This window comes from Sapajus apella, unplaced genomic scaffold, assembly GCF_009761245.1.
Source record: "Sapajus apella isolate SASKATOON/1434 unplaced genomic scaffold, GSC_monkey_1.0 scaffold7, whole genome shotgun sequence".
In the NCBI taxonomy this organism is placed as follows: domain Eukaryota; kingdom Metazoa; phylum Chordata; class Mammalia; order Primates; family Cebidae; genus Sapajus; species Sapajus apella.
Genome location: NW_022436947.1, coordinates 32788383 through 32805516, shown reverse-complemented (window position 1 = coordinate 32805516; position 17134 = coordinate 32788383). Strand labels below are relative to the sequence as shown.

The following is a 17134-nucleotide window of genomic DNA, read 5'->3' as shown; positions in this document are numbered from 1 at the left end:
TGTGGGGAGTAGAGGGAGCTTATAAAACAGGCATGGCCATCCAGGGTCCAGATCTTGGTTTCTAACACCATTCTCTAGTAAAGGAACCAGCGCTCCTTAGAGAAATAGCTGATTCTAGGACTAGGGCAGAGAATACATAAGATAAGCCTGGAACATTTTGCAGTGCCAACAAGTAAGAAATACTTTTTTTTTTTTTTTTTTTTGAGATGGAGTTTCGCTCTTGTTACCCAGGCTGGAGTGCAATGGCGCGATCTCGGCTCACCGCAACCTCCGCCTCCTGGGTTCAGGCAATTCTCCTGCCTCAGCCTCCTGAGTAGCTGGGACTACAGGCACGCGCCACCATGCCCAGCTAATTTTTGTATTTTTAGTAGAAGCGACGTTTCACCTTGTTGACCAGGATGGTCTCGATCTCTTGACCTCGTGATCCACCCACCTCGGCCTCCCAAAGTGCTGGGATTACAGGCTTGAGCCACCGCGCCCGGCCTAGAAATACTTTTAAAAACTCTACAGTAACCTGGGCGCGGTGGCTCATGCCTGTAATCCCAGCACTCTGGGAGGCTGAGGCGGGCCAATCACGAGGTCAGGAGTTCTATGCCAGCCTGGCCAACATGGTGAAACCCGTCTCTAATAAAATACAAAACATGAGCTGGGTGTGGTGGCATGCACCTGTAATCTCAGCTACTCAGGAGGTTGAGGCAGGAGAATTGCTTGAACCTAGGAGGCAGAGGTTACAGTGAGCTGAGATTGTGCCACTGCACTCCAGCCTGGTGACAGAGTGAGACTCTGTCTCAAACAAACAAACAAAAAAACTGTACAGTATTGGCCTATGTTAAAGGGACACAGGAGCCACTGAAAGAGCTTCCAGTGACCAAAGCTGGAACAATTTGAACCACAAAATAGAGTTGGATTATCTCCCAAAATATAAATATCTATGAGTCCATGCTGATATAAATAAATGGTTGCATGAATAAATGTTAGACAACAGACAAATCTCCACTGCAGAAGAATTCCAGTGATTCATGGAGGCACTTTGTCCTCGAGGAGGAAGAGCATAGCTTCCTACTCTTCAAGTAGGTTATACACAGTGACTTCCTTTCATAAAGTCCAATGTAAAAAAGAGGAAAAAGAGTAACTTGATGATATAACAACCTGACAAATATGCTTCAGCCAGGTGACCAAGGTTCACATTAACAGTGAGAGGTCGTGTTAATAATATGTACCCTTGATATGATGTGATGAGAGTAGCACTTGGCCTCCCTGTTTTTTCTGAACCTATAAACCCAGTCTAATAATGAGAAGAATATCAGATCAATTTGATTTCACGGACATTCTACAAAATAAGGAAGACTTGAGAAACTATCACAGCCAAGAGGAGCCTAAGGAAATAAGATGACTAAATGTGTTCTGAATGGATTCCCAGAACGGAAAAAGGGCATTAGGTAAAAATTAAGGAAATCTGACTAAAGAGTTTAGTTAGCAGTAATATATCAATATTGGTTCATTAATAGTGACAAGTGTTATTAAACTAATATAAGGTGTTAATAATAGAAGAAACTGGGTAGGGGGTTTATTTTCTCAGTTCTATCTTTACAACTTCACAAATATGTTCTAAAACAAAAAGCTTATTTAAAAAAAGGTAAGGTGTTTATGTGGGTTGGTGGATGAGGACTGGAGAGAAAGAAAAAGAAGAGAAGGAAAAACATATTCTCCATGTAAGAATTACCTTCAAAAGATTTGACCTTTGAATAATGGTTGAGCACTGGAGCTGATATTGGAGGTGAGCTATGCTTACTAATTGGAAAGACTCCAGTTTCTTAAATTAGCATTTTCGTTCCAATTAAATCCTGATCCCTACATTGTGAATTTGGCTTTTTCTAACACTTCTTGTCATTGTTTTACCCTTTTCCTCCCAAACTCCATTAATGTGAAAATTGTTTCAAAGAGTGGATTAAGCCAAAAGATAAAAACCAAAACCATCAAAAAAAGCAGCATGATATTAACAAATAGGTTTTTTTCCCACAAGTAAGTTATCATTATTAAAAATTCCGTGCTCACTGTTGTATTGACCAAAAAATCACATGTGCATCTATCAATGTAGTATTAGCTGTATATGAAACATTTAAGATTTGCTCCTGGTACACATGCCTACATTCTTAAGGCATGATTGATGCCAGTCTAGAAGTCAAGAAAACTTATTTTACCCATATGTAAAGCCAATTGGTGAGCTATGGGAAAGGACAGCTCAGTTTTTAAAATGGAATTATGGACTTTGAACTTATCTGTTTATTTTTATTCTGATTAATAATCTCTTCTGATTAACTATCTATTTTTTATGTCTTCCCTATGATTACATGTATGAAATAATGAAAAGTGAGGTTGATGTCTGTGTTTCACTGTTTTTGAATTCTGACTTCCTCAGTCACAGAAAGGCCCTAGAGAAAACTGAAGTAGGTGAAGCTGAACTCTGAGATGCTCATTCTCTTTTTTTGGTTTTCATTCTTTGATAGATGCTGACTCAATTCCCTGTAAGGCCAATCCCATTTAAATGCGCTAATTAACAGCAGTATATAAGGGAAAGTTTCTTTACACATTTGAGTGCACTAGTAAGTTTTAAAGTATCTTACCTGGTCACAGTGGCTACTTTGAGAGGTCCTAGGGTCACAGTCACATGACTGACATCCTCTGCCAGGGACCAGATTCCAGTATCCATCAGCACAATGGTCACAGGCCAGACCTGTGACATTGGGCAGACAAGGGCATGCACCAGTGACAGGGTCACAGAGACAAGCTCCCCCACCAGGGGGACACTCTGCGGGACTCACACCGGAAGCATGGCAGGAGCATCCTGGGATGATAAAATCATCATCAGAGGTAAATTCAATGATAAATGTGGCATTTAGCAAACCATACAAATAGCTTTTTAGACCTGAATGTATCGTTTCTCCAAGGGCTCAAAGAACAGATACCTTACAACAGTAAAGAATTTACCAAAGAATCTATGTAGGTTGAACCCATTCAGTGGTTTCTAATCTCCCCAAATGGCAAATGCGTGTGGTTGAACTTGCACCAAGAGCTCACAGTTAGGGTGACTAAAAGTCTTATTTTTCCCTCATGCCACTCACAGTTTCCTTTATTTAAATGACTTGAAAACAATGGTTTACTTATACATTACAGTCACTTGATAAGTTTGTTACAATGCAGATTCCCCGGCCTCACTCCCAGAGATTCTGACTCTTTGGGTCTGAAGCACAGCCTAGGAATTTGCATGCTAATATACCTCACCTCCCCATTGCCCTGGCACAGGTGAACTGCAGACTGAACTCTGAGAAACAATGCTTTGAATCCACTAGGACAGGTATTAAAGGCAACAGGCACAAAAGACAAAGTAATACCAGTGACAACATTGTGGCTGCATCTGAGAATACCACTGGTTGTACTGCACTAATTTTTGTTGCTGAGTTCAGTACAACAGCCTTGTCGCCTAGTGGGTGCTGCTTTTGCCTGCTGGGACTGGCCTAACTGAAATGAGCATGGGAGAGCTGACAACACACTTATGAGCTGTCACTCAGCTGACATTTTTCCCGTGGGGAGTTTTGCAGACTTACTTCTGCAGGTCTGATTGAGGGCTGATCCATAGTAACCTGATTTGCAGAGCTGGCAGTTTGTGCCCTGAGTGTTGTGCAGACATCGAAGGCACTCCCCTGTTACCCGGCTGCAGGACTCTGGATCAGTTACATCTATGTTGTTGTTACAGGCACATGGCCGGCAAGGCACTCCCGAAATTCTTGGATTTCCATAGAAACCAGTAGAGCATTCTTCACACTGAGTACCTGAAAGAAAGGGAGAAGAAAGGGAATGGGGTGAGGTGTCAGTGTTTGGAGAGAGAAGATCGATGTTGTAAATAGAAAATTACTGGGTTCCTCTAGGAATAATGAGAAGTCACACATTCAGGGTGAATAAGGAAAAGTGTTCTAAGTGAAACAAAACCTTCATTTTCATTATTATTCATTTAGAGAAGAGAATGATTATTCAGTGCTTAAAAGTGTTTGGTGGAGAATGGATTCCAGGCTTTCTTTAAATACCACGGAGCTGTGAGCACAGGCTTTCTAGATCCTTATATAACCAGCATCACACTAGTGTGCCCCAGGACCCAAGGCTAATCTCAGCCCCTGTTCTCCTGGGGCAACCCACTCTCAGTTGATCCTAGAGGTGAACTAAGGTGAAAATAAAGCAGGCCTAAAGGGAAAGTCCCAAACAGCAACAGCTGTCACTTCCAGATGTGAAGATAAGCAAGAGCAGTTTTCATGACATATGAGCCCTGAGGCTGTTTCTGTTAAGCAGTCTGGAGGAGCCACCTTTCTCTCCGACACTGTTTACCATTGCAACCAGGGGATGACTGCAGCTTTTTAGGTGCCCAAACTGTGGCTCTACTCTCCACATTTTGGTTCATCCCACTTGGTTCATTTAGCCCAAACATGGTCTCAGTTCTTAAAACTGACTAACACACCAAACTGTGCATGAAAAAGAGGCTGCAAGGGAAGAGGTAAGAATTAACTGTTAACATTAGATGTAACAAATGAGGGGAAAATCAGGGATATAATTTATTATCATGATGGTAATTATCATTAATATTGCCAAATGTTCTACATATCATTAAATCAAATAGACTTCATAAGTTATCTTCTTGTTTGCATTGAACATTCACAATGATGTTTAAATACCTTTTTTTTTTTTAAATTTAGAGATAGGGTCTTGCTCTGTTGCCCAGGCCCCAGACTGAAGTGCAGTGGCATAATCATAGCCTTGAATTCCTGGGCTCAAGCAATCCTCTTGCCTCAGCCTTCCTAGTACCTAGGACTACAGATGCAATCCATCATGCCTAGCTAATTTAAAAAATTTATTTGTGGAGACAGGGTCTTGCTATGCAGCTCAGACTGGTCTTGAACTCCCGGCCTCAAGCAATCTTCCCTCAAGCATTTCCCAGCCTCCCAAAGTACTGGTGTTACAGGTGTAAGCCACTGTACCTAGCCCTCTTAAAGTCTTTAAAATAAAATTTTTAGGCCAGGTATGGTGGCTGTCACTCCTGTAATCCCAGCACTTTGGGCCGAGGCGGGCAGATCACCTGAGGTCAGGAGTTGAGACCAGCCTGGTCAACATGGCAAAACCCCATCTTTACTAAAAATACAAAAATTAGCTGTACATGATAGTGCACACCTATAATCCCAGCTACTCAGGAGGCTGAGGCAGGAGAATCGCTTGAACCCCAGAGGCGAAGGTTGCAGTGAATTTAAGATTGTGTCGTTGCATTCCAGCCTGGGCAACAGAGCAAGACTCTGTCTCAAATAAATAAATAAATAAAATGTTTAATTGAGCAAGAGATACATGTTTTAAGACTTATGCAATGTCTGTACAATGCCCAAATATTGCTTCAAGATATCTGAAAATATTAGTTATATCTGTGAAATATCAAATTGAATATTTGAAATTACACAAAGAAAGCATTTGACTAATTCCATTTTTTAGTTTTTAATTGCTTGTTATATGTAATATATATGCTATTTTATCACATTTGTATCTTACTTAATATGTGATTTTATTTTAAATAAATTAATTTGATTTGGCCTTTATTTGGTCAATTAGTTTTCTAGAACATTATTTGCAAACAATTATAGCTCAGTGGCCAGTGAGTTTTAATTGTCATTGGTTTGTCAATTGTTCATTCTTTGTTCAATAAAGCAGCAATTTATTACATTGTATCTTCTTACCATTTCTGCACCACACAGTTGTCCAAGACAAATAAATTATGAACATATGATCATTTTACAGGTTGCATTGTGAGATAGGAAAAATTGTATCCAGCACTATACTGCATACCTCTATAGCCTTGAAGACAATTGCAGATTACATCTGAGCTCCACAGATTCTGATAACAGGAATGGGCAAAATACTGATTGCTTGAGGGATCATGTGGACAAAGGCAAGGACGACAGGGCTGTCCTGCAGAAGGATTTCCATAGTAACCATCAATACACCTGTCAAGACAGTTTTCTTTTACCAAAATGTTCCCAGGAAAAGATCACGTTAGCCAATGAGGATTTGCTCTGCTTTAAAAGAGTGCAATTATGAAAACTGAATATTTTAAAAGATGTTCATTTGCTCTATAAAATGACTTTTGGTTTTATATCAAAAGTCTCAAGGTATAGTCAATTAAACTCTATGTAATAACACTCAATTTACATGTCATATTTGAGGAACATAGAAAGTAACATGCCAGGCAAATGTGTGTCATTGATTTAATCCACCATTTTCTGGCTCATATGATGATTTTGAAGGATGAGGAAACAATGATCTTTCCCACCCATAACAGTCCTCTCACACTTAAATATTACTGAGTCTACTCAACAGACCTCCAGTAGGAGATTGGAACAAAATGTAGAAGACCTAAAAATTAAAGTGCACATGAATTCCATACCTTTCACAGTTTCTGCCGGTTGTAAAGCCTCTACAATTGAAGCATGATCCTGTCTGTGGATCACAAAGTTCAGCAAACCCATTACAAGAGCAAGGGCGGCAGCTGGGAAATCCAAAGTAGCCTGCCAGGCAGCGATCACAGCAGCGGCCGGCCACCATGCTGCGGCAGGAGCACTGTCCTGTTACTTGGTGACATACAGTATCCTTTGATCCTTGAGGATGGCAGTGACATGCTGGATAAAGCAAAGAGAAATATGCTGGGGCAGGGACGTGTGGTGTGTGGGGGTGAAAGAGTTACAGTTCTGGTGTCACATTTCCTGTCCCAATCCTGGTGAATCAAGTAAGCCTGTAACGTGCTTAGGGCAGAGCATATAATGAGTTCCAGGTAAATGTTAGTTAAATAACAACTCACTGATTCACTCGATAAACAGCACACTGTGAACAATTGGGTCTCATGAACATTTGTTGTTTATACAGAGAAACCAAACAAGTAGCATGTTTTCAGCGACTTAAACTTCCATATATCTTAGGTGTATTAATATTAGGTATTAATATAGATATATAAATACAACACAACAATAATAGTATAGTATTAATATAGATATATAAATACCACTATAATAGTATAGTATTAATATAGATATATAAATACTACACTATATTATAGTATTAACATAGATAAATACTATACTATAATAATAGTATAGTATTAATATAACCTCTAGATTATAAACCATGTAAGAACCCATCTTAACATGATCAGAGTTTTCTTTTTCCTAGGTGAGATGGAAGAGGCCCAATCCTTTCCTGATAAATTGTTGAATCCCTTGAGCCAATCTTCCCTGTGTGAAAATGTGATGCCAGTTTATCTGATAGGGTGGCACATGGAAGAAACGTTTGTTCCTTTGTCTAGACTCCTTTGTGCATCTGAGGCATTTTGCAGCTTTTTTTAAAAAAAAAAAAAGAAAAGAAAAGAAAGCAATGATGTGTCCAATGATGGGCTGGGTGGGTGGCCATGCCCAAGCAATGCCCAGGAAGAAGAACCCTCTCTCTCAGTTATGACTGAAAAGTTATGTTTCCGTACTTGGAAAGGAAATAAACCTACCTGTAGGTTTTCATGGTTCCTAAGGTAGGAATGTGAAGAAACAGTATTTTCATTAATGATTTACACGGTGAAGAGAGAACTATATACCTGAACATCATAGCCATGAGAGCTGAATTGTCAGCTGTGGATGAAGCCCCATCTAAACCCTTATCAATGGGTGACTTATAAAATGAGTTATAAGCCTCTTTGCAACCCTAGCATGAGGAAGGGAGATATCCTCAGTGGGAGAAGTCTTGCCCATGGTGACAGCATTGTCCCTTTCTTGATTCCCCAATCTTACCATTGTTTTAGCCTTTCCAGCCACTGGGCTTCTGAGCTAGATCCTCAAGGTGGCTTTGCCAGCTCCCTCCATGGTGATTCACATTTTACCTGCACTACCATCCGTTGGCTATGGACTGCAAACTTCCAGAGGCATGGACTATATCTTGTTTATTACTCTCAGTTTCTAATGCAGCTCTGCCTACAGTCAGGGCCCATTGATGAATGGATGAATGAAGTGTAGCAAAAAAAAAAGTTCAGTCTATTTTATCTACATAGATAGTCTGAATAAGATAGTCAAGTTTCAAATCTCCTCCCCGTAAAAACTCCCCCTATGACTGCATGCTGTCAAAATGTCAAGACTGTGAGCAAGTGTTTCCCCTTGTATGTTTTGCTACGTACGGTGACAGCCACGATGCCCCAGACCATAGCTTCCAGTTGAGCACCTGTCACAGCAGCGCCCAACCACAAGAGGTTTACACTGGCACTGGCCTCCAAGTCTGCTACAGCTGGGTCCGACTGAGCCCTGGGGGTGACACTTGCAGGCTGCAAGGAACAAAGGAAGGGAGGAAGAAATAAATGAAGAGGCAGAGAGGCACATCACCTTGTTAGTAGCTGTAGTTCACCTCTCCTTCATTTAAGACCTCTTAAACACTCCACTCCCTCATCTGTTAAATAGGGAAAATATAGGATCTACCTAGTGGGATTGTTGTATGGATAAAAGGAAATAAGGTCTGTGAAGTACTTAGAACAATGCTGGTACATTGGGTGCTCAATAAATATTATTTAACAAGTTAATAACAGACTTAAAATTGGTTTTGAATAATTAGTCTAATGTAATTAATACTAGTGGCATTATTAATACTTCAATTCCTGATGTTCTACATTGGTGCTGAATTATATCTACTACTTTATTTTTTAGAGATAAGGTCTCGCTCTGTTACTCACACTGGAGCGGTGTGATCATAGCTCACTGCAGCCTTGAATTCCTGTGCTTAAGCAATCCTCCTGCCTCAGCCTCCTGAGTAGCTAGGGCTACAGGTATCTGCCACCATACTCCTTACTAGTTTGTTTGTTTGTTTGTTTCAGACTGAGTCTCACACTATGGCCTAGGCTGGAGTGCAGTGGCACAATCTTGGCTCACTGTAACCTCCACCTCCTGGGTTCAGGTGATTTTCATGCCTCAGCCTTCTATGTATATGTAGCTGGAATTACAGGCATGCACCATCACACCCGGCTAATTTTTGTATTTATTAGTAGAGATGGAGTTTCACTATTCAGGCTCGTCTTGAACTCTTGACCTCAAGCAATCTGCCTTCCTCAGCCTCCCAAAGTGCTGGGATTACAGACATGAGCCACCATGCCCGCGCCCCCGTCCCCCACCCTTACTAGTTTATTATTTCCCCTACTCCATATATTTCATGAGATGGTGGGTACCCTGAACTCATAGCTCTGTCCTAATGGAAAAAGCATTTGCCTAACACTCAGGAAGCCTCACCTCTAATTGTAGCTATCTCTCTATGGCTACACTTCTCAACGGAAGGATGATTTTCTCCCCCAGCTGACATTTGACAAAGTTTGGAGACATTGTTGGATGTCACAACGAGGGGAGGGTGGTACTAATATGAGATGTGTGGGGCTGCTGCTGAACACCTGACAGTGCATAGGGCAGGCCCCTGCAGCAACGAATTATCCAGCTCAAAATTTCAGTACAGGTATTGATCGACCTACGACCTATGCAACTTACGACCATTCGACTTTATGACCACAATCACTAGCCACGACTGCTCCGTGTCTGGCAGTGAAAATGTTGCCCAGTTGGGCGTACGACAGTGTGGACCAGCTTCCAGCAGCACTACCATCTCCACGTGCACCATTTCAACTGTTATCCCAGACTCGGTACAGCAATTTGTGTTTTGTGTCTTGGATATTTTTCATCAAACCCCTCCCAAGATGTCTACCAAGAGGAAATTGTCTTTGTCTACGCCTCAGCCTGCCAAGAAGGAAAGAAAGGCCATCCATCTCGACACGAAAATGAAGGTAATTAAGTAGTACGAAGGAGGAAAGAAAGTGAATGTGATTGCACGTGATACAAAGTTATCACACTCGACTGTGTCGACGATTTTGAAAGATAAAGAAAGAATTCATGAAGCTGTGAAAGGTTCTGCACCCATACGATCAACAGTTATAACAAAGCAACGAAGCGGGCCCATCCACGAAATGGAGAAATTGCTATATATTTGGATGGAAGATCAAATTCAAGAACGGACATCATTAAGTCTTTTTACTGTGCAGACGAAGGCGAGAAGTCTATTTCAGACTCTGAAGGAGCGTGCTGGAGAAGTTTAAACTTCTTATACATTTCGAAGCAATGGACCCAAACATTGAACAATTTGCAAGGATTGAACGGATGGCGCACAATGTGTTTCGTCCGTATCGTGAAATTTATGAAGAAAAAAACATACAATTCAGACAAAGCTCAACATGTTTATGAAAAAACCAACTCCGGTAACCCCAACTGCTGCCTCAGATGACGACATCAACCATCCGCAGCCAAGCACTAGCGGCCAATAAAATGTTTCGTACATGTTTATATATTTTGATATGCTTTGCAATTGGGAAAATGTTTCCTATGGTATTTTTTACACCTGTATTTTGGATTTTTGTATGCACCTGTATTTTGTAATTTTGTATGTTTTGCAAATATGAAACCAGTTGTACTGGTAATGCAGTGTTTTACTTAAACCTGACAAATGTAAAAATAAGAAACAAAATGGTGTAGAGATGATACAAATGGCATAAAATGAACAAAATTATGATATATAACAATAATGAAAGAAAATTATGATAAAATATGACTTAAAGATTTTTATAACATCATTTCGCAGTACTGTACATATAGCCTACTCAACTTATGACCAAATCGTGTTACGACCGGTCTGTCAGAACCAATCGTGGTCGTAAATTGAGCACTAGCTGTGGTGCTGAGAGAAACCCTTCCATAGCTAAATGCAATGGGCAAGTTACATACAGATTTTGAGCCCCAATACTCTCATTTATAAAATAAATATTTGGGGATGAAAGAAGATGTCTGGTGTTCCTCCCAGCCCTAGAATTCCAAATGCATATTTCAGGACCATTGTTCCAGCCGTCTAGCCTTTCCATGCTGCTGCAAACTTCCTCTCTTACGCACTCACTGTGCTGTGCACTGTGATTCCAACACATCAGCAGACCGCTCTATGTATCTAATCACTGGGAGATGGGTATTTTGGTTGTTGTTTGGAGTGGAGGCTGACATAAATTAATTGCTCACATTCCAAAAAGCATTTGTATGGATGTCAGTGCTTCAGTGGAGCTCATTAAGCAGATACTCACCCACAGCCCCATTGTGCAGCTTGGCGGACATGCTGACAATCAGCCTTTCACAGGCACCCGGGAGCACTTGAGGTCCCCTTGCTGAGGCAGTTTCAACACAGTTGTGCAGCTGATACTCATCTAAGTCCTTCTTGCTGCAGAAATTCTCCAATGAATTGATTTGGGGAAGAAGGCCAAGCTTTTGAAAGAATGAGAAAGGTCTTATGTTTAAACTATCTGCTGTTTAAGATTCTAGTTATATAAAAAAATTAGATCTATGAAAATAATGGTTCAAAGGAGGCTTAAGTCAATCCTTTAAATTGGTTAGCCCTGAAGACTTTTAAGATTTTCAATTATTTAAGAAATCTTTAAATATTTATATTTCTGGACTTATGGCAAAGAAAATAAAATAAGCCTTTTCTTTTCACTGTCATCATATTTTTTACTTGCTGATACGTTTGTCTTAGATTTGAAAGAGTAATAACATCAAGGTGGTCATTTTGAACAACTGGTGTTAAAAGCAGCACTGAAAGGGTTTTAAATCAGCAGGTGAAGTCCGGAGACTAAACCTGTGCACAGATGCCTTTCTTTTGGTCTTCTTTTTGCTGTACCCATCCTGAAACCAGCTTCCATAGCCCTTTACTTGAACCCTCTTCAGTTTTTCCCTAATTGTCCTTTGACACACCCAGCTGGTGGCATCACAACCCCAGATGACCAGGGCTGACCCTTGAACAACGCAGGTTTGAACTGCACAGGTCCCTTCTGTGTGGATTTCTCTATTACTCCAAGACAGCAAGGCCAAGCCCTCCTTTTCCTCCTCCTCCTCAGTCTACTCATAAGGAAGATGAAGAGGATGAAGACCTTTGTGATGATCCACTTCCACTTAATAAATGTAAACATTATAAACATATTTTCTCTTCCTTATGTGATTCTCTCAATAACATATTCTTTTCTCCAGCTTACTATATTGTAGGATACAGTATGTAATACATATACAAAATATATATTAATTGGCTGTATGTTATTGTTATGGCTTTCAGTCAACAGTGGGTGATTAGTAGTTAAGTTCTTAGGGAGTAAAAAATCATATGTAGGTTTCTGACTGCATGGGGCATTGATACCCCAACCCCCAAGTTGTTCAAAACTCAACTGTATTTACCAGCGTCTCCTCTTTCTGCTGCACTCTAAGGATATGTCATTACCTCCTTGCTAGAAAGAGGAACTAGACCCCAGCAAAAGGCCTGGAGCTTCCTACTACCTGCCTCTCAAATTCCAGGCTCTCGGGTCTTACCACCCATCTGGGACATTGAGTGCTCACAAAGGAAGAGGTATTACAGCGGAAAAAGGTGTCCTGCTGCTAACTCCTCTAACCTCACAAAACTCTTCTGCAAATGATGCTTGTTTTCTTTGCTCTCTTCCTCTCAACTCACATTTAAATGTACTCAATCAAGTCTCTCCCATCTGTAAAATCACCTTCTCAATCTCATATATTCCTGTTGTCACTGCCTTTGTCTCTGCCCTTTGACTCCTTCACAGCCAAATTTCTTAAAAAAATCATTTCCTTGCCATCACCGCTGCCTCATCTCCTATTCACCCTTCAAGCCAATGCAGTACTTCTCCCCTAACTTACCCCTAAATGTTAGAGTTCCTCAGGGGTCTCTCATCAGCTCTCTCCTAACTCTACACCTACTTCCTAGATGATTTTGGCCACACTGGGCCCCCATCTGAATGGGTGCCAGCATCTGAATTTGCATCTCCTGCTCACCTGCCAATCATGGGCTCCAGATCTTCACTGATATCTAATTCCTATTAGTTGCCCCACAGGCACTGCAAAGCAAACAGGTCTGAACCCCACTTTTCTTTCTGTGCCTATTTTTGGTAAGCAATGCCACTGCCTGCCAAGTTGCTCAGTGGAGAAAACTGAAGAAGGTCATCTTTGACACCTGCCTTTTTGCTATCAACACTCTTGCCTAACCCACATCCCCCACACATCAAATCACAAGCCTGGCCAAGTCTTCCTCTTAGATGTGTCTAGGTTGCATTTATGGCTCTCTGTTCCCCTGCCACTTCCCTAATTCAGGCCACCTGGATGATTATAGTGGCAGCCCATCAGATGGCTCAGCCTCTACTCTTGCCACACCCAATCAATTTTCTGCACTAAAGTCAGAGTGATCCTTTTAAATGCAGTTTGTCCAGATAATCTCCTTAAAACTTTGTAGAGGCTTCCCATTGCCTCAGGATAAAAATCTGAAAAAAATGTTTTCCATTCTGCTGTGCCCCTCCCGCTTATCCTTTCAACCCAGTGACCCCCAGTATGGGAGGCACCACCCCTCGAGGGAGCATTTTGGAAATTCGTGGAGGTGGCTTTAGTTGTCATAGCAATAGAGTGATACTTACTACAGGCATTTAGCAGGTGGCAGTCAGAAATGTGGAACATTCTCACAAAAAGTCCCCTATAGCTTTTACAAGTTCCATTGGATATTCATGAAGGAGAAAACCCTGTTTATAGTTTGAGCTGAGAGCCTTACTCTATGTTTTCTTAAACAGGTAAACATGTTTACTACACATCTACTTTCGTGGCTATCTCACCTGCAGTGATTCTACCTATGTGAGCATCTTCCCACTTCATTGCATCTTCGGGTTATTCATGCCTGTGCTTATACATACTGAAGTCTGATGATTTATTTAACTATTACTTTCCTTTGTATTAATATTAGCATATTACATTGATGTTATTTGGAAGTTATATGTGCAGTAGGCTATCGTGCCTGTAAATTTCATTTCAGGATGGTAAGGAATATTAGAAAATATTTGCAATAAAAATACGTTTAAAGGTTAAAAAAAGGAGGGGGCATGGAGTTGGGTCAGATGATTGCTGAGAACCTCTGTGAGAGTCACACTGAGCTTTTTGGGTTCGCGCCCTGCCACAGCGTCCAGGACCTCTAACCCCAGGCTTTCATTGCCTGGTTGTCTGTGTCTCCCCTTAAGAGAATAAGAACTGGGGTGGCAGGGATAGTGTGTGTCTTGTTTACACCTATGCCTACCACAGCGTCTAACTGATAGTAGGTGCTTCATAAAAATTTAATAAAGAATATTTATAGGTCAACTACTGTCTCCTTAAGTTGATATGAAAATGACTCTGCGCTCTCCACACACAAACCAAGTGGGGAGAGACGAAGAAGAAGGCCAGATGGGCTGGGGTTGGGGATGAGGATAGCCAACCAGAGATTATTTACAGCTCTTGGTCCGAGCCATTGAGTTGGCCATTCTGGGAACTAAGGAGATGGACCAGATGACAAGAGTCCCTGTCAGCTATAGGATTTTGTAATGCCATGACTCACTTCTTCTACTAGAAACTTCTAAGGACTTGATGTTTACCAAGTGCATTCTATTCCATGGTTTAAAAAGAATGGCAGTTTTATATTCCAGAATGTCTAATATCCTTTTTACTCTAAACACAGTTTTATACATGCACATACCATATAATCTGGGTAACTGAAAACAAATTTCAGTGATCTCACAGTGCTTGCCAAACAAAATGCATTTGTGCAGAAGGAGCACTGTGGTTAAATGAAAGTTTTCTTTGGTCTTCTTGGTAATATCCCCTGGTCTTAGATGCAAATGTTAATCTGGCTGCAGAAAAGAATAAACCTTGAAAGGGCAGCATCCCAAGCAGTCAAGTATCTTATTTTCCCAGAGCAGCAAAATTGGCAGTGTGGCACGAATCATGTTAGTCTGTAACAATGAAATGTGCAAGGACTTTCTCCTTCTGGACATTTTGGGTCAGGGACCACAGTGCACACTGTAGGCGCCTGGCCTGGGTCTGCCTTGGCAGGCTGGTGTACTCATCCTCTAGTGGCTATGGCACTGGCTCCTTAACGCTCACAGCTGTTCCCTTCTTCAGAAAACTATACCCAGCCACCTGCTCCAGGGGTTTATGCACTCATGGTGGGGTGGGTGTTGGTGGTGATGAACCTGTAGCTGGGCACATATAAGGTACTCCTTTGGCTCCAAGGAGGTTCAACAGTGTGGTGCAATCCAGGCTCCAGAGCTCCAGGAGGGATCAGCTTGAGGCCACACTTCAGTGGAGATCACATCCTTGCTTGATTCCTTTCCCTGTCCTCCCCTATTTTCCTCTCTCCTCTTCTCTCAGGAACACACCCTCAATAAATCACATCTAACTCAGTCCCTGTCTCAGCTTCTGCTTTAGGGAATCTGACCTAAAACAGAGGTCTGGACTTCTTCTGAGGTTTCTGACAGTTGCCAATTATGGGTTACTCTCTTAACTTTTATTCATACTTCACATTTTCCCATAGCTATATGTAAGAGAATAATCGATTGAAAACTGATCAAATGCAGTGTTTATTTTTTTGAGACCAAGTCTTGCTGCTCTGTTGCCCAGGTGCAATTTTAGCTCACTGCAACCTCTGCCTCCCAGGTACAAGTGATTCCCCTATCTCAGCCTCCCAAGTAGCTGGGACCACAGGCATGTGCTACCAAACCTGGCTAATTTTTGTATTTTCAGTAGAGATGGGCTTTCACCATGTGGCTGGTCTTGAATTCTTGGCCTCAAGTGATCTGCTCGCCTCAGCCTCCTAAAGTCTTGGGATTACAGGTGTGAGCCACCATGCCCAGCCCAAATATAGCATTTTAAAATTAATTCCAAATTATTTACTTATTGCATCTATTAAACATCATTGTAATGATTTTATGTACATGTCTTTCTTCTCTATCAGGCTGAGAATTATTTGAGAGCGGGAACCATATTTTGCACTCCAGGACCAGCGTGGTGCCTGGCCCATATATACTCAATGAATGGGTGATGAATGGATAATTTGGACGAATGCCTTTAGTACAGTATCAAGTGGTAGTCTTTGGAATTTACAGAGTTTAGAAATATTTAGGATATAGATTTAAAGTGAAGAGTATGTTGGCTTTTATAAATGTGTTTTCTGATTATTATAATAACAGTGATATCCCTTAGTGATCTAGGACATCATTAGTTTCTTCCATTCTGTTCAATTTGTTTGAGTTCCCATTTCCTTTCAGCATTTTTTCCCCAAAATTAAAGCTATCAGATTTGATTTCCTTCCTTTTGTAACTCATATATTGGTTAAGGAGTACAGTTCTATTTAAAGCTCCTGGGCCAGGGGCGGTGGCTCATGCCTATAATCCCAGGACTTTGGGAGGCCGAAGTGGGTGGATCATGAGGTCAGGAGATAGAGACCATCCTAGCCAACATGGTGAAACCTCATCTTACTAAAAAATACAAAAAATTAGCCAGGGGTGGGGCACATACCTGTAGTCCCAGCTACTGGGGAGGCTGAGGCAGGAGAATTGCTTGAACCTGGGGGACGAAGGTTGCAGTGAGCTGAGATTGTGCCCCGCACTCTAGCCTGGGTGACAGAGTGAGACTCTATCTCAAAAAAAAACAAAAAAAAACAAAAAAAAAAAAAAAAAAAAAAGAAAAAAGAGAAAAAGCTCCTCAGTGGAGAAATGGAGTATGGAGTATATGGTTAGGAAAATAATGACAGTTTAAAATTCCCAATTAAGAGTTTGTTTCTACTTTCTACTTCATTTCTACTACAGTATGGTCGAATCTACCATGTAGATCTTCTCACCTCAACTGTTCCAGATCCCTCTAGGTGCAGGATTTAGAACACATTTGATTATGGTTGCCAGATGAAATGTGGCCATAAAGTCTCTGTGCAACTACTCAACTCTGCCTTTTAGCTTGAAAGCAGCCATATATGATATATAAACAAATGGGACTGGCTGTAGTCCAGTAAAATTTTGTTGGGCTGTAGTTTGCCAATTAAGTCATGATATTAGAAGATTCTCACAAAAATGCAGAAATGCAATTTTAACAAAGCAATTTTATTTTTATCCATGAAATTACTTTTTAAAAATCCCACGCCATTCTATATAATTCTGTTGGAGGTGGGA

General features: G+C 41.1%; 1 protein-coding gene across 1 annotated transcript in view; it reads right to left on the bottom strand.

Annotated features, from left to right (window-relative positions):
- LAMB4 (laminin subunit beta 4) overlaps positions 1 to 17134 on the bottom strand; it is a 98564-nt gene that overhangs the window by 39378 nt on the left and 42052 nt on the right. Inside the window, exons 17-22 of the mRNA XM_032275900.1 lie at positions 11210 to 11387; positions 8237 to 8380; positions 6473 to 6704; positions 5875 to 6032; positions 3606 to 3830; positions 2625 to 2845 (exon numbers count right to left, since the gene is read on the bottom strand). Of these exons, the coding sequence (XP_032131791.1) occupies positions 2625 to 2845; positions 3606 to 3830; positions 5875 to 6032; positions 6473 to 6704; positions 8237 to 8380; positions 11210 to 11387 (1158 nt within the window). The remainder of the gene's footprint in view (positions 1 to 2624; positions 2846 to 3605; positions 3831 to 5874; positions 6033 to 6472; positions 6705 to 8236; positions 8381 to 11209; positions 11388 to 17134) is intronic.